The sequence below is a fragment of the Lagopus muta genome, chromosome 25 (genome assembly GCF_023343835.1).
Source record: "Lagopus muta isolate bLagMut1 chromosome 25, bLagMut1 primary, whole genome shotgun sequence".
Taxonomy (NCBI): domain Eukaryota; kingdom Metazoa; phylum Chordata; class Aves; order Galliformes; family Phasianidae; genus Lagopus; species Lagopus muta.
The window spans coordinates 2,673,676-2,690,883 of NC_064457.1; the positions used below are offsets into that span (position 1 = coordinate 2,673,676).

Here is a 17,208-nt window from a genome sequence, read left to right on the forward strand (position 1 = left end):
CTATGGGGCTGGAAACAAGCTTGGCTTCACACCAGCTCTCACCTTGCAATGGAATATGACATAAAGTCTTTGTTCTGTGAGCTGGGATTTGGGGTAAGGACAGTGCTCAGTGTGCTGGGACACAGGGCAGCTGCTTTGGGGTGGGTGTGCATGGGTGTTTGGGGCAGCTGCTTTCTCAGCCCAGGGAATGTGGTGGGAAGAGAAGAAACTGATGGGGGCCCCTCCCTGTGAGTGCACTGTGCGTGGATGGAGGAGGGTTGGAAGCAAACAGCAGCAAACCTGAGCATGGCTGGGCAGACATCTGCCTTCTGCTTGGGTGCCTCTGGGGTCTCAGTTTCCCTATGTAAGAGATGGCTGAGAGTGGAGGCAATGAGATGGGAGAGACAGCAGGATCCATCCTGCATCCCCTTATTTCCCCTCCTGCTTGGGGCTGCAGCAGACCGCAGCTCTTTAAGGCTGCAATAATCCCTGGCCTGGGATTAGTTTTGCACCTAATCACTGCAGAACAAATACGAAGTTTTATTTACAGAAGCAGAAGAAAGATGGGGGTGAAAAAAAAAGCCTCAAGCACTGCTGATCCCAAGATAATCGGAGCTGGAGAGCGGGCAGCGATCGCTGACCTCAGAGCCCCCCCTGGCTCTTACATAAGTGCACATCATTCACTGCTGGAGCATCCCACTGAGATACCCCACCCTCAAGAAAGAGTCGAGCTGCTGCACTGGGGGTAACGAGACATGGGTTTATTTCTCATCCATGCAAACGAACAGCCCAGCAATGGGCAAACCAGGGATGGGCAGAGGTCAGAAGCATGCTCTGTCCCTCCCAAGCCTGCCCTCTGTCACTTGGAGCCCCCATGGCTTTGCCCATCCTGGCACAGGGGCTGGAGATGGGTGGTGGGGGTTCGCTCTGGATTCACTCCCCCTGGGCACAGGAGCAGTCCCTGATGGCTCCGTGCCTGCCGGTGCCTGAATTTCTCTTCCTTTTATGCAGATATTGGCAAATAAATAGCTCTTTTCTGCTTTGGCTCTTGCATAGTGGAAAAAAAATTAATGTCCAACCTGATTGGAGACAGGAATCCTGGGCTGTGGAAACCCATGGCTTCGTGGGCAGAAGTGCCCTCAGCATTGCCACCAGCTGCCCAAGTGCCCGCGCTCGCACCCTGTCTGTGCTCCCCCATCTGTGGCTGCCTTATTTCAGTTCCATTTCCGAGCTGGATTTGAAGGCCTTTCTCCTTGATGAGAACAACTTGACACCCAAGAAAATGGAGATGATCAGGAAGACAAGTGCCAGTGCCAGCAGGACCCAGGCGCCCGCAGTGGCTTCTTTGGTGCCCACAGACATGCCCAGAAAATCAGTTGTGTCAGTGGCAGTTTGGAATTCGGTGGCTGGAAAATAGAGAAAGGAGGGATATGGTTGGTGCTGGTGGCTCTGGGCTGGGTGCAGTGGGTCACCTGCCCCAACTTGGCTGGGCTCTTAGGCGACTTGTTTGCTTGAGACTCAGCTTGCTGTGAAATCAATGAGAGGCATCCAAATCCCCTGTGGTTTTTGGGGTGGCCAAGGAGCACTGGAGCAGCTCCATGCCTACCATGAACTGCATCCCTACCCTGGTGAGGACCAAAATCTGCCCCCACCGTGGACCACATCCAGCCCATTCCCACCTGTACCTGTGTAAGGAGTCCAGCTGTACTCGGGCCAGCCCAGCACCTCCCCGTTCTTCGTGTTCTCCTTCACCAGCCATGTCATGAGGGGCTCAAAGTAGCTCATCAGGGCCTCTGCTGACATGTTGGGCTGCCCCGTGATGAGCTGCATGGCTTCAGGCCATGGCTTGCTGAAACCCAGCTTCATGGCATCTCTGTGGGGGGAGAAATTGGATCCAGTGGATTCCTCGTGGCCCTCATCTTCCCCAAGGCGTGGGGTTCTTGGTGCCAGCAGCCCTGGGGCACAGTCTATGCCTTCTGACACCCACAGGGCTGTGAGCACGGAGAGAGGTTTTCATGTAGGATGTTGGAATAAAACCCTCCAGTGAATTCAGCCTGATGCAGTTCACTTTATGGGTTGAAAGGGTTAATTTTGCAGGCAAATTCCATGAAGCGAGGGGGCTGTTTTCCCTAAGGAACGGGGGGGCTGCGGGGGAGGAAGAGGAGGAGGAGAAGTGAGCCTTCCCCCCTGCCAGGGTCCCAGCTACCATCTAGTGGCTGCTTTTGCAATCACAGCTACAGCGCCCAGCCCAGGGTCCCACAGCCCAGGGACAGGGACGTGGCTGGAACAAGGAAGGGATGGGGCTCCAGGAGCTGCATTGCCTCCCGTCTTCCTGAGTCACAGCTTGACTTTAAGGTATTTGGACATAAAGGCCCTGCCCTGCCCATACACCTACCCCAGGAGCTTCCCAGCCTCCTTGGACTGGTAGATGTCACACGTGTGCAGGGGTCCCGTGTGCCCAGCTGCTTTGCAGAGCGCCTCGTGGAACTGGAACTGGATGACGAAGCTGACAAAGTACCTGGAGGGTTACATGGGGACAGACCCTGCTAGTGGCTGTGAAGGGAGCTGAATCCCCCCCTCCTGCAGAATCTCAGCTTGGAGAAGCGTTACTGGCTTTGAAGCTCCATCTGCATCAATTTGGCCCAATCTGGTGATGCCATTTTTCCTTTTAACATGTGCTTACAGCTACTTGGAGAGATGAGCCCATCCTTGTTGGAGAGTTCCCAAATCCAACTTCTGCATGGGCTCATTTATCCAAGAGGTGCCCCCTGACCAAGCTCTGCTTGCTCACCTGATGTAGGGGACGTTGGCAGGGATGTGAAACTTTGCCCCCGGGTCAAAGTCATCTTCAGACCTTGGTACTGGTGGGCACAAGCCCTGGTACTTCAGCCTGGGCCAGAGAGGGAGAATTAGTCCAGCTTGAGTTATGGAGGGTTGTGAGGACAGGATGAGGGGTTATGTATCCCACCACGTCCCCATTGCAGTCAACTGGGCCACATGGAGAAAACACAAAGAGGAATGATGGCCAAGCACAAAAGAGAGGTCTGAATGTGAGCATACCTGAGGTTCCACCACTGCTGGTTGTACTCATCCTCCTTGATCTGCCCATCAAACACCCTCCAGCGCCACTGGTCTATGAGGTATCCAAAGGGCAGAAAGGCAATCTTGTCCAGGGCGATGCTCATCAGGTAGTTGATGTCACTTTCTGCCCAGGGTGAGAAGATGTGAACAAGGCAGTACTGCAACCACTTCCCCACCCAGTATGGATCATTCCACCCAACAGCAGAGTGTCCCTCTTGCATCTTGTCCCTTCCATTGATACTCAGACACTGTGCATGTCCCTGGTACCTTCTTCCCTGACATTTCCAGCTGCCTCCCCAAGCACTGTGCTGTGTGGTGTTCCCATGCCAGCTCACCTTCATTTTCTGTCACTTGGTCCAGCAGGTTGATGCTGTGCAGGTGTTTTGGGGTGGAGACAGACAAGGCCATAACATCCCCGATGGCCTCGTGGAAGCCAGGGTTGGCTCCATCACGGAACGAGATGGGCTGGTCCATGTACTGCAGGAAGTACTGCACGTGGCCCATCTCGTGGTGCACTGTGATTAGGTCATCCATGTTCACCACGGTGCACTGCTTGATCCTGGATGAGGATAAGTGGGAGGGGGAAAGAACAGAGGGCAGTGGTGAGGGATGAAAGTCTTCAGGAAAGACCATACCCCATAAAGCTAATTTTCTCTTTGGTCTCTTCCCACGTCTTCCCTCCCCAGGTCTGATGCCAGACTGGGGTGGTCTTGCTCCATGGAGTCGGTCTCTGGCCATCTTCCTGCCTTACTGCTGCCCCTGCCCATTCCCTGCTGGTATTCATTGCCTTTTTCATCCTCCAGGGCAAGTCGGGGTAGGCGTGGATTGCCCTCCATCTGCCATGAGGGCTCCTGCCAGCAATGCCAGCATCTTGATTACCAGTGGGTCTGTGTGCCCTCATCCTACCTGAAGTCCTTGCGGTTGTAGAAGTCCCAGGCTGAGGCATGACACACCACCTCCCGCCCGTCTTCTGGCTTCTCAATCATGGACTTGTCCCAGAACTCCTGCGGCATGGGGATGAGGCCCAAGGAGGTAAAGAAACGGTCTGACTCCTCAAACATCATCTTGGGTGTCCAGCCCTGGGGAGAAGCAGACAGAGGGTTTGGTGAGGGGCAGTGGAGACTCCTGGGGTTGCTGGAGGGAGGCTGGGGACAGTCTTGTCCTTCTGGGAGGGAAGATCTGTAGGTGGCAATTAGAGCTGGGTCCAGCCTGTGGTACATCCAGATGGGGAAAGAACAGAGGTGTTTCATAGAGGTTTTTGGTAGCATCAAAGCATTTAGCAGTGTTGGTGTTGGCTCCCAAGGGGCAGTTCAAGCTGTGAAAGCACTGACCTGTTGTTTCATGGCTGGGGTGGCATCCACCTTGGTGGCATCTGGGTAGGGCATCACCAGGTCGAAGATATTGGACCATGACTGGGCCCACATGTTCCCTGGGAAGTGCAGGAGGGAGACACGGAGAGGAGAGAAAAGGCAACCAGTTACTCTCAACTTGTGCACAGGATTAGACCAGTAGCAATCTTCTTTCTGGGAAACACAACTTTGCCCAGCAAAGCCCTTACCCAGCAAGTGAGCAGGAATGGGACCCCTCAGGTTTATGTACTCTGCTCCATATTTGTTGTACAGGGCTCGACGTACGTAGGCATGCAGGTTGAGGTACAGAGGCTGCAGCTGGAGGTACAGCGTCTCCAGATCTTCCTCAAAGGTGGATGTCTCATACAGGGATCTCCAGTAAGCTCCATTGTCTGTGTATCCTGTGGTAGAGTAAGAACAGAAGCTGTCAATTTCCTTCTTGGGCAAGTCTTGCACCCCAGGTTTCCCCAGTGAGACAGAGGACCCAATGAGAATTGGTAGAACCTCCAAGATGTTGGCTCTGATCTGGAAGATCATCTCAATTCCCTGCTCACAGGGTTCCAAGGTGATGGTGGGTGTCTGAAGGAGTAGGACACTGACCATTGAGCACAGCTGCCTTGTTGCTCAGTTCCACGTATCGCTTGTATTTGTCCTTGATTTTCGCCCCGGAAGCATCCCGCCAGCCCTTCCAGACAAAGAGGAGCTCGTTATAGTCCCGTGAGGTAGCCAGGATGTCTGTGAGGTCTGAAGAGAGAGCAATGAAGGCAGACTGATGGTGTTGGTTGGGTTGGCCTGCTGCAAAGATGCTAGACCCAATGCACTGCTCAGGGGACGTCATAGAGAGGGTGGAAGGTGACCCTTCTCTGCACCCCTGTGAAGAATCCCTCTTTCCTGAGGCTGCTGCAGAAGAACCACTGAATTCCCTGCCAGCTCTTACCAGGATCCAAGGGGTGGCAGGTGTTGTCCTCCCTGCAGACCTTGGCTACGCTGTATGTGGTCTCCATATCTGAGAGGAGGGTGTTGTACTGCAAAGGAGATCGCATTATGTGAGCTTCTTATCCTTGCTCCTGCTCCTAGGGAACAACACAGCCTCTGGGTGTTTCCTTCTGCCCCCTTTCACTCTGTCCTGGAAGGTTGTGTGAGCCCAGAAGTTGAGTCAGTACAGAAAGTGTTGGGCCAGCACACAAGGTGCTGCTGTCATCCAAGCAGCTGGACCCCACTGCAGGATGGCATTGACAACATTTGGGTGGGAAACCCTGGAGGCAAGGACCTTCCCTTTGTGTAGAAGGTCCCAAACCACCACTTTCTGCAATGGCAGGGGCAGCTGCCCACTGCTACTTCCTAAGAGCTGGGAGAAACCTGTCTTCACACAAAATAGTGGCAAAGGACACCCAGCCCTGCTCTGTCCCCTTGCAGCTCACCTCCATCAGCTCATCCTCAGGCAGGGCTGCCCTCTCAAGGACACTCAACTTATTGAGGATGCGGGTGACAGTTTCATCCTGGAAATCCGAGGGGTCGAACTCCCTTGCTCTCATGCCATACTCAATGGTGTGCTTGGACATGGCCAGGTTCTTCTCCAGCTGTAAAAACAGGAGACAGGAGAGGAGTCACCTGAGGGAGATCCCTGAGACAGGCCATCACCAGAAGCACCGCCTGCTATGCCACAGCTGCCACCATCCTCATGGCTTCTCACATGTTCTTCCCCATACAATCCCAGGGTTGTTTCCATACCATGACTTCCCTGTTGTGGTCAGTGATGTTGGTGTTGTAGTCCCAGGATGCCTCAGTGTAAGCATTCCACACCACCTCAGCCGTGCTGTTGTACTCGGACAAGAACTCCTTAGCTTGTTCTTCATCTACTATTTTGTCTAGAGGAAGATGAGGGAAGAGAGAGGAAGTCCTGTTTACGAGAGCATCTTTCCATGGTTGAACCTTTCCCACAGCTGCAGGTCTACTAAAGGATGCCACAACCTGGAAGGAGGCTGCAGATGGAAGCGTCCCATGGGATATCAGGACAAACACACTCTAGACCCACTTGGGCAGGCGAATGGCACCTGCTTCAATGGAAGATGAAACCACCCAGGAAACAACACCCTTAGGCTGAGTATTTCTCTTTTTCTCTTTTTATGGAGGCCCCACTTATCTGCAGCAGAAACCTTCTTGTCTCGCCTAGGGTTTAGTGATTTCCTTTGGCTTCTCCCAGTCCCAGCCTTACCGATGCCTTCAGGGTAGTCTTCGGGGACAGGGGGACGCCAGTCGTACTCAGGCCAGCCCAGCACCTCGTTGGTCTTGTTGTTCTGCTCCTGCAACCAGGCGGTGACAGGGCTGAAATACTCCAGGAGCGCCCCAGCATCCATCTTATCCGTGCCAGTGAAGTTGAACAGGATTTCCTGCCACGACTTGGAAGACCCAGCCTTCAACACCTCCCTGCAATGGAATGGGAAAGTAAGAGTTGGCATGAGACCAGGGCATGGATGGGAAAAAAGCAGTGGTGGAATCTCAACACCACAAGGGCTGAAGATACTGTTCCTGAGAGGGACACAAACCTGGAAAACTGCCACTGAAGCCCCCCAGCTATCCTGTGCTTGGGGGCTGAAAACTCTCCATCACATTCTCATGCATTCATTAACACCCAGGGAGTCAATGGGAACCAAACATGCTTCAGTGACCTCTTGTCTGGGTGGAGCTAGTGATGGGGATAATAGCAGGACTCTGGTGAGGACCACTCACCCCACCCCAGTGCTTCCATGAATTTCCATCTATCCATCCATCCATCTGCAAAGCTATTCTCCAGCCATCTCCATGGCCACTTTTTCCTTCCTTCCTTTCTTCTTTCCTTCCTTTCTTCCTTGCACACCATCAGCTTCCACGCACACATCTGCCCGTGGCGATTGTCCCGACCCTCCTCTGTCCCCACCTGAGTTTGTCTCCAGCCTCTTTGGACATGTAGATGTCACAGGTGTGCAGGGGACCGGTGTGGTTGGCCGCCTGGCACAGCGCCTTGTGAAACTGGAACTGGAGGATGAAACTCACAAAGTACCTGCCGAGGAAGCCCGTGAAGGTGAGCACTGGGGACAAAGGGAAGCAGATGTGTCCCAGGGCATGGCTGAAGGCACCTTGCCACACGTCTGCTCCCCACTGTTTTTGCTACCAAGCATTGGATGTTCTCTGTGTCTTGAGCAGGAGCAATGCATCCCAGCCTCTATCTGAACAGTTGGGATCCCTGCACCCCCACAAACCCCCACCCGTTCCCAGCACCTCCTCTACCTGATGTAAGGGGTGTTCCCAGGAATGTGGTACTTTGCTCCGGGGTCGAAGTTGCTTTCATTCCTTGAAACTGGAGCACAAATACCCTGGTATTTGGTTCTGTAGACAACAGAGAATGAGGATACAAACTGGAAAGAGGAAGCCAGATGAAGCAAGGAAGGGAACAGGAAAAGAAGACACGGTGCTAAAGAGAGCTGAACAGTTGTGTCCTTTCCTGTACTTGCGTCCCTCAACCCAACCATCCATCCATCCATCCATCCATCCAGCCAGCCAGCCATTTCCACTGCCATTTTTTCCCTCCCTGCACATCCTCAGCCTCCATGCATGCCTCCACCCTCGCTGACCATCCCTACCTCAGGTACCACCAGTCGTAGTTGTAACGGCTCGGGGGCGTGCGGCCGTTGAACACATTCCAGCGCCACTGGTCGATGAGGTAGCCAAAGGGCAGGAAGGCAATCTTCTCCAAAGCCATCTTCAGCAGGTAGTTGATGTTGCTTTCTGCAGGGAACAGAGCCTGGATGGGGCTGGGAATGAGCCTGGGTGGACAGCACTAAGGTCACCAGACTTTTTGTTGCCAATAGGGTGAAGAGAGCTGGATGAGCAGTTGGAACAGCATTTCAACTTGTAGTTTTGCTCTCTAGTGAAGCTTGCAATGGGGCACAGGAGGTTTTTTCTAGCTGCAGCTCCTGCCTGGGGCAACTTGGAAGTGACAAACGCAGTGTTCCCTTGCCCTCAGCCTGGCTCTCAGCATGAAAAGGTCTCTGATGAGGGTAACTTAATGCACACGTTCACTCTATAAGGTCTTCAGGCTGAAAGGGGTTTGCTCCCCAGAGCTGATATGGCGCAACAAACAATGCTACAGTTTGGATCCAGAACTGGAGTCAAAACTGGGACAGCAACCACCATTCCATGGGAAGCACAGCAGGTGGTGACATCTGCTTTTCCCTGCTCCCTGGGGAAACCCTGCAAAGGCAGGTTGAAGAAGGACCAGCTGGAGAGCCAGCTGAAGCTGTGGGGTCGGGGAGGGTTGGCAGCAGTGCTCTGAAGGGCTGCTGGCTGCCATTGCAGTGCTGGCGTGGCAGCCAAGGACCCGTTAGTCAGACAGCGATGCCTGGAGGCAGGGACCATCTGCTCCATGCTTGTACAGCACCGGCCCAGCACTCTTGTGTGCTGTGACAGCTTCCCCGTCATGGAGTGGATTTAATGACAAGGCGGGAGGACCCGGGACTCTCCCTCTGCAAAGCAGCCGCCTGCAGCAGGAGGCTGTGAACACTCTGTTTGCTCTGCTGCCATCTGCTTTGACGTGCTGGCTGAGAGGTGGCTGCAGGGAGGAGATCCTTGCCAAGCTAGGCAGTGTCCTGCAGCGACAAGTCCTCCTCTGCTGCACTGCCTGGCAGGCAGACGTGTCATCCACTGACTGCCCTCGTGACTGAGCACGTGAGAGCTCAGTGCTACTTCTGCAGAGCTGCTCATGGTGCTCCTGGGAGCTTCTTGATGAGGGGAGGGGAAACACCAGAAAGACTGATGCTGATAAAGCATAGAGATGCTGCTGTCAGGTTTGGGACTGCTGGGGAAGGGAACTGCTGCTCTTGGTGGTGAAAAGGATGAACTCAGAGGGTGGTGAGGCACTGGCACAGGTTGCCCAAGGAGGTTGTGGATGCCCCATCCCTGCAGGCACTCAAGGCCAGGCTGGATGTTGCTCTGGGCAGCCTGGTCTGGTGGTTGGCGACCTGCACATAGCAAGGGGTTGGAACCAGATGAGCACTGTGGTCCTTTTCAACCCAGGCCATTCTATGATTTGATGACTCAAGAAGGGGTTGTTGATGGAGACAAGCAGGAAACGTCCATGTAGTCATGAGTCAAGAAGGGGCTGTCTATGGAGCCAAGAAGGGATCCATGCATGGATCCACAGAGAAAAGAAGGGTCTGTGCTTGTAAATAAGCATGAGTAAAAGGCATGGCGCTCCTCCTTATCTGGGCTGTGTTGCCAGACCACAGCCTAACCTGGCACACCCCCCTCCCTTTCTGGTGCCACACGCAGTGTTTCAACCCTCTGCAGAGCAGCTGCCGTACCTTCATCCTCGACAGCACTGCTGAGGAGCCCAATTTTCTGAAGGTGGCCGGGAGTGGAGACGGACAGGGACATGACATCACCAATGGCCTCATGGAAGCCAGGGTTGGCACCACCACGGAAGGAGACAGGCTGGTCCTTGTACTGCAGGTAGTACTGCACGTGGCCCATCTCGTGGTGCACTGTGAACAGCTGCTCCATGGTCACTGTTGTGCACTGCTTGATCCTGTGGGGTGAAAGCAGCATTACCTGAGCCAGGTGAGGGCTCCTGCCCTGCTCATGCACCCCTTGATAGGACCTCAGGGTCCCTAACAGGGTGGCAGAACTCCATGTGGAAAATGTAAACTCAGTGAAGGGGAAAGCAGAGCAGTGTGGTACCTCGAAAACTTATCTCACAAAGGGAAAGGTGAGGCTGGGGGTACCCAAAATGATAACCATCAAGGGGGACTGAAGAGGGTCTTGTTCTGCAGACCCTGCATGACCCACACACCTGAAGTCCTTACGGTTGTAGAAGTCCCACGCTGAGGCATGACACACCACTTCCCGGCCATCTGTTGGCTTCTCCAGCATGGACTTCTCCCAGAACTCAGGTGGCATCTCCAGCAGCCCCAAGGAAGTGAAGAACTCCTCCGAGACCCGGAACATGTGGGTGGCATTCCAGCCCTGGTAGGACATGTGGGATGGTGTAAATATAGACCCCAGAACTGGTCCCACTGCATCACCATACCCTTTTCTCATCCACTGCCTCTTTGACCATTGCTGGAGGGGAAGTGGAGTCATTCCTGTGTCCCTAACCGTCCTCCAAAATGGCTTTTCTGCTGTTCAACATGCAGATATGGGTAACCACCCCCATAGGCTAAATGGTATGGCCAATACCTTCCCTTTTTTTTTTTTTCTAACTGGTGCCACTAACAAGTCCCTCAGCCCTGTACCTGATTCACCATGGTGCTTGTGACATCCAGGTTGGGCTTATCAGGGTAGGGGACCATTAGATCATAGATATTATTCCACTGCTGAGCCCACATGTTGCCTGAAAGCAGAGAACAGCAAGAGTGGAGACAGAGATGGGACAAGAGGAAGAGAAACACAGCAATAGTTGGGACCCTCCCCTCCCCCCCCAGTCCTGTTACAGCTCTCCAGCCCCACCAGCACCCCTGGCCCTTACCGAGGAGGTGAGCAGGGATGGGGCCCTTCAAGTTAATGTATTTGGAGCCATAGCGATCATAGAGCTTTCTTCGGACAAAAGCGTGCAGGTTGAGGTAGAGTGGCTCCAGCTGGTTGTAGAGATGCTCCAGGTCATCCTCGAAGGTGGTGGAGTCGTACCAGGAGCGCCAGTAGCTGCCTGTGTCCTCAAATCCTGCAGGGAGGCAGTGATGACCCCTGGCTTTAACCCCAAAGGGCCGCCCCTATATCCAGCCCCAAGAGCTGGGACTGTTGAGCATCAGTGGGAATTTTACTCCTACCTCAAGGTGTCAACACCTGGGCAGGGGGAAGTGGAAGCTCTGTGCATATGGGATGGGGAGAACGGGACACCACACTGCCAGATTCCCACCCCTGGCCCCCCCCATATCCCCCATCCTGCTCGCACCGTCCATCTGATACGCCTCGTTGCTCAGTGTCACGAACTCCTCGTACTTGGCACGCAGTGGGTTGCCTGCAGCATTGTGCCAACCCTCCCAGGCGTAGAGGAGCTTCTTGTAGCTGCGGGAGCTGGCCATGATGTCTGAGATGTCTGGGACAGAGGGGACAAGCAGGACATGAGAGCCCAGTGGGAAGGGGGAGCAGAAGCAGGGCACGTCCCACAGCAGGTCTGTGAGGTGCCACCATCATTGCGTCGGACACAGATCACAGAATCATAGAACATAAGATTGGAAAAGAACTACAAAGGTCATCAAGTCCGACCACCAACCCATCCCTACTGTGCCCAACTCATAGAATCAGTAAGGTTGGAAAAGATCTCTAAGATCAACTCGTCCAACCATCAACCCATCACCACCATGGTGCTCCAGACTTGTGCTCCAGATCCTTCAAACCATTCTTCATCCCCAACCCCATGAACACGAACCAGGATCCTATCAACCACGACCCGCTGAGGAGCTGGGAATCGGAGCACACTGGATGTGGTCACTGGGAGGCAGGGGACAGGGATGGGAACGATCTGTACCTGGCTCCAGATCCCAGCAGGTCCCATTGTCAAGGCACACCTTGGCTGTGGAGTATATTTTGTCCATGTCGCTCAGGATGGTGTTGTACTGTGGGGAGGGAAAAGGCATTGGGGCTGGAAGGGGGTGGGAATGGCTGTTCAGGCAGGATTTACAAAGACTTCCCACCTCCAGAGCACATGAGTGTGTCTGGAAGAGGACCCAGTGTGTTTGTACAACACAATTTTGGGGGGAGGTGAGCATCATTTCTGCACTCGTTGTGCAGAGGCTCTTTGGGACAGACAACCCATGCACAGCCTCCATGTCCTGCAGCACAGCTATTTATAGTGCCCTTCATCAGATAGAACAGCCTGTTTATCAGAGAGGGCAAAAAAAAAAAAAAAAAAAAAAGAAATTAAAAAAGGAGCAGGAGGAGGGAAGGGTATTTATTTCTCCAAACTTCAACAACAGCAAACAATAGCGACAGGAGGTTTCCTGGAACGTGCCCAGGGAGCTCATTCCCAGGGAAGGAAATTCCGTCCCTCTCTCTCCCCCATTCCTCTGCTTGGGGTGGGCGGAAGGGACAGTGCTGGATGACGGCAGAGGGTGCAAGCAGGGGGAAATGCAGATGATGTGTGGGGAGATGTGATGCTCTCTGTTATCAGGGATAGGTTTCCAGGAAGGAACCAGGGCCAGTGCTGCTTCTATGAGGATTGTATCAGTGGGTTCACAAGCCAAGCTATGTTGCAGTGGAGAGGTAACCCAAGAGCCAGCAGAGATGCACAGACATTGCAGCCTGGAGCATTTTACTTGCACTTAAGCTGCAGACCTTGCAAGCTCAGGACTACTAAGGGGAAGTCTCAGGCCATCCTGATGTTCCCAGTGCTGGGCTGTGCTCAGGAGCAGCTGAGCCAGCTGGTCTCCAACCATGGGTATATGTTGGATGGTATCCAGGGCACACCCAGAGCCCCTCAGTGTAAGCAGGAAATCTCCAGCTCCTCCTCACAGGTAGCTCTGTGCTGATGTTAGGGACTGATACCGGCCACGTGCATCTCCAAGGGGGAACCACAAATCCCATCTGTCCCCTCCATCACTTCCCCACTCCACATCATCCCTCCAAAACACAATGAAGGGCCATGATGACCCCCACAATGAGGGGTCCTGGATGCTCAGGGAAAAATGGCTTTCAGAGGATTTAGCAGCATGCAAGCATCTCCAGGGCTTTGCCAACATATCACCTACCTGCTGCCGCTTGTCCAGGGGCAGGTTGGAGGGCCCCAGGGTCTGGATGGAGCCGATGATTTTCTTCAGCTGTGTGTCACTGAAATTGCTCCAGATGTTGCCATACAGCTCTTTGGCTTTCTTGCCCCACAATTCTGTGAAGTTTTGTTCCTCCAGCGATGCCTCGACCTGCATGGAGAGAGGGGGATGTGCCACTGCACGCAGCGTCACAAGGGTTTGTGCAAGCCAGAAGGCACGGGACATGTAGGGACAAACAGAGACATCCCCAAGTGACATTTATAGAAAGAGACAGCAGTTTCCAGCAGAATCCAAAGCTGCAGACAAGGAGGTGGCATTTGAGACTGTTTTGGAGGCGATGTTGTAGCTTGGGTGGGATGGGGACACAGGGATGGGAAGTCCATGCCACGTGGGCAACCCCTGCTCTGTGCCCTATGAACCCCACACCTGGGTTTCACCGGGCAAAGGAGCATTCATTTGCCTTGGAGATGCAACCCCTCAGTTTTGGGGCTCCCACCATCTCCAGCCTCCAACTCTGCCAGCCCCAACATAACTTTTCAGGCTGTGGGACAGCAGAAGCTCCTGCACCGTGGGAATTATTTAGGCAGCTGGAGCTGCAGCCAGCAGCAACAGTTTTGGGAAAAGGCTCATTGCAGGCAGTAGCATCCACACACCCAATAGGCAAACACTGATTTTTTTGGGAGAATCCCAGCCTGAGCAGTGGGCAGTGAGAACACACACAGCACCTGCCCTATGCCATCCCAGAATGATTTATGGAGCTCATTAACTGTTACTCGTGGCGTTTCCAGCCTGGCCCCAACAAGCCTGGTTTGTTTTAGTTTAATCTCCACATTCTCTTGGGAGGATGGGAGTTGCAGTTACAGGGATAGGAGTTGCAGTGCAGTGGGGCTGGAGGTGGCTTGGGGCAGGGAGGGAGATGCCTGAAGCAAAGTCAGGAGCCCTCCTTGGGACATCCTGGTGCCTCCAGCCTCACCCTAAGGACATCACCCAGGGACACCCCACAGCAAGGGCCCCCCACCCATGGGAGTCCCCACTACGTGTGGAGGCTCATGAGGGAGATCTGATCCCTTCCAGCACCCTGTTTCTGAGCCAGGAGATGCAGGAGGCAGAGTCCAGCTGTGTTTTGTCTTCTCCTTGAGCAGCCGCCTGTGTTTGGTCAGACCAATCATGCCCTAAATTCTCCTGACAGCTCTGGTGGTGTGAGCTGAGGCTGCCATCTCTGCCCCAGACCCCTCTGTCCTTCCAGGATCTCTCTGCCCATCCCTGCATGGCTGAGGGCTGCTGCTGCCCAGTGTCACTGTGCCCCCTGGGCCACCTCTCTGGTACCAGGTCCTGGGGGATCACACAGCTGGCTCAGCCCCTCTGTGCTATAGCTCTGAGCAGGGATTACCTGGCCCAAGGGTTCACCAAATCCCCCCCAGATTCAGCCTTTGGGTCACCCCATTAACCCTTTGGTGCTCGGTCTTCGAGTCATGCAGCTCACATCCCTGCTGTCTCTTTGATAAGCTGATGTCAGAGGTCGTATCCCCTCCTCTCCCTCTGCCTGGGGTAACACTGCATTAGGATTGGGCAAACGGTGTGCTAGGTGCTTTGCAAACCACTGGGAGCATCTCCCATGGGGGGCAAAACTTTGAGCACAGCAGCCAGAAAAGTTCAATCCATCTCCTGCCTCTCATCCCAAAAACCATCGGGGAGCTGGGAAGGGAGTGGGGCTGGCTCAAGAAGCACTGACATCACAGTGAATGCACAGCGAGTGATCCTGAGGTATTTATTAACATGGGAAAGAGAACAAGCTGCTCTGGGATGCCTCTGGGGTGCCTCCAACCCCACTGCCTCATGTGGCTGCGATGCACCCACTGTGCCCAGAGGTCCCTGTACCCGCTGTAACATCCGCAAAGGCAGCAGCTGGGTGTGTACCCAGACCTCACTTCAACTCACCCTAAAAGGCTGGAGGGAGAACATGGGGTGTCCTGCCAAGCTGGCAGCAGCCCTGGCAGTGTTCGTCCCCATCCTGTCCCTGCTGTGCCCTGCATGGACCAACAAGCAGCACACAATGTGTGTTCCTGTCCCACAGGCTGCTGGCCAGGCTTGGGGCTGTGCGACGGTTGCTTAGCGCACGGAGGTGACACACAGGTCCCCAAATGCAAGTTGGTCACGTATAGGTTGTGCTGATCCTGTGTCCAATTTGCTGTGGGGGGTGGCACATGTAGCTCTGAGCTGCATACAGCGCTGTGGTTGTGTCCCCATGCCATCATGTCCATAACCCCAAGCCACATCCCTGTCCCCATGTCACGTGTGTTTCCCTGTGCTGTGGCCATAGCAGCTCCCCTTATCCAACAAGCATTAGAGGAATGTCCAAGCAGAACAGGGGCCAGGCACAGCTGTGCAGCTCCACGTGCCAACCCCTTCCACACCTGCAGGGAACCCACAGCATCGCTTTCCTCTGGGATCTGCCAGCACCAGCTGGGCACGTGTCAGATTTCCCACGTTTGGAGCGTGTCCCCAAAGCCAGCTTTGTCCCCATGGGTTGGAGATGACAGAATGTTGCCCCAGTGCCACCCTGCTGCGTATTCACACTTGGGGCTCTGGCAAGGCACAGTGCCAGGGATGTGGAGGGGGCAGGGCCAGGGACACTTAACACCTGACCCGATGTGGGAAGGGGGGGGGGGGGGGGAGAGGGGGCAGGGAAGTGAAAAGTGCTGGGAATGGGGGAACACCTCTAAAAATAAACCCGGGCTGCCGTGGGGCCAGGGCTGTTGTGCTGGAGGCTCACCAGACGGACAATTTGGGGGGAAAACATTGCAATTCCCAGGCTGAGAGTCCCAGCCCTGTGCCAACACCTTGGGGCACTAAGGAAGGAACCTACAAGGAGGAAGGAGAGGAAGGTGGACGCCGACCCCGAACCTCCCCCTCCTCCCCCCAGCAGCACCCACCCCCCGCTGTCCTCATCCCACCACCCACCTGCAGGGCAGCGTTGGCGGTCGTCAGGTTGGTGTTGTAGTCCCAGCTGGCGGACACGCTTTGGAACAGGACGATCTCCGCCGTGCTGTTGTAGGCATCGGCGAAGAGAACGGCCCCAGCCTCCGTGGGGTCGAACTCGGGGGGTTCCAGCCCCGGCTGCAGGGCACCCACCAGGCTCAGCCACGGCAGCAGCAGCCCTAAAGCCGCGGGCATCGTGGTGGGAGCTGCGCTGGAGCCTTGCGAGGGAGCTTTCCCGACGCTGCTGCCTGCTTATAAGGCAGCGCTAACCCTGCCCACCGTGCCTGCCTCTCCTCGCCGATAAGAAGCGAGCATTTTTGCGCTCGCCCTTGGGCTGCACCGCAGCGGGGTGACGGCGCTGCCTTTGGGGTGCAAAGTCCCCTCGGCTCCCGGCCGTGCCAAAGGGAAGGGGAAGGGGTTGGGAGGGAAGAAGGAGAAGAATTGAGGGAAGGGTGGGAATGAAAATAAAGCGGGAGGAAGGCTGGCAGCGTGGGGTGGGCGGCTGCGGGGTCTGTCCCAGGCTGGGCTCTGGCCTCGGGCTCCTCCCCCAGCTGCGGCAGAGGAACCCCAACACGGTCATCCCAGATTGACCAACAGCTTCTTGGCACACACATGGGCCTAATCTCATTTCTCAGAGGAAAGCAGTGTTTCTTCTGACCGTGAAGGAAATCCCATCCCGTCCCACAAAGTGTTTGGATTTGAGGAATTAAGCTGATGACAAATGAGTAACAGAAAGTTCTTTCCGAATGAAAACCAGATCCACTTTTGATGGGCTTGATAGCTCGTTTCGGGTCGTGTTTTTATTTTGTTTGTTTCTTTGTTGTTGTTGCTTTTTAATTAAATAAATCCCTTTTCCCTGGGGTCTGGCCCCAGCCCTGGGAGCTGTGCCCAGGTTGAGGCCCTGGGCTGAACACATCATGCTGACCACATCAGCACACTGTGGGGTCACAGCAGACACCCACCATGGAAGTGGGAGTTTTAAGGAGGGGAGCAGGGCAACTCTTGGACTGTTGGCCCCACTTTGTGCTGGGCACAGCTGTGGCGACCCAATGGGGAAATCACAACTCTTTGAAAAGGGGCAA

At 54.7% G+C, this 17,208-nt stretch overlaps 1 protein-coding gene across 1 annotated transcript; it reads right to left on the bottom strand.

Moving 5' to 3' along the window:
- Positions 1 to 725: 725 nt before the first annotated feature.
- On the bottom strand, positions 726 to 16,635 carry ACE (angiotensin I converting enzyme). The gene is made up of 25 exons (XM_048926922.1): positions 16,109 to 16,635; positions 13,130 to 13,297; positions 11,911 to 11,998; positions 11,335 to 11,478; positions 10,912 to 11,103; positions 10,679 to 10,776; positions 10,237 to 10,409; positions 9,749 to 9,972; positions 8,030 to 8,174; positions 7,677 to 7,775; positions 7,327 to 7,449; positions 6,625 to 6,836; positions 6,141 to 6,277; positions 5,831 to 5,989; positions 5,347 to 5,434; positions 5,010 to 5,153; positions 4,619 to 4,810; positions 4,392 to 4,489; positions 3,967 to 4,139; positions 3,396 to 3,619; positions 3,040 to 3,184; positions 2,771 to 2,869; positions 2,375 to 2,497; positions 1,665 to 1,852; positions 726 to 1,385 (listed from the first exon to the last, which is right to left on the bottom strand). The coding sequence occupies exons 1-25, from the start codon at positions 16,319 to 16,321 to the stop codon at positions 1,189 to 1,191; spliced, it is 3,846 nt and encodes a 1,281-aa protein (XP_048782879.1). The 5' UTR covers positions 16,322 to 16,635; the 3' UTR covers positions 726 to 1,188.
- Between the last annotated feature and the right edge of the window lie 573 nt (positions 16,636 to 17,208).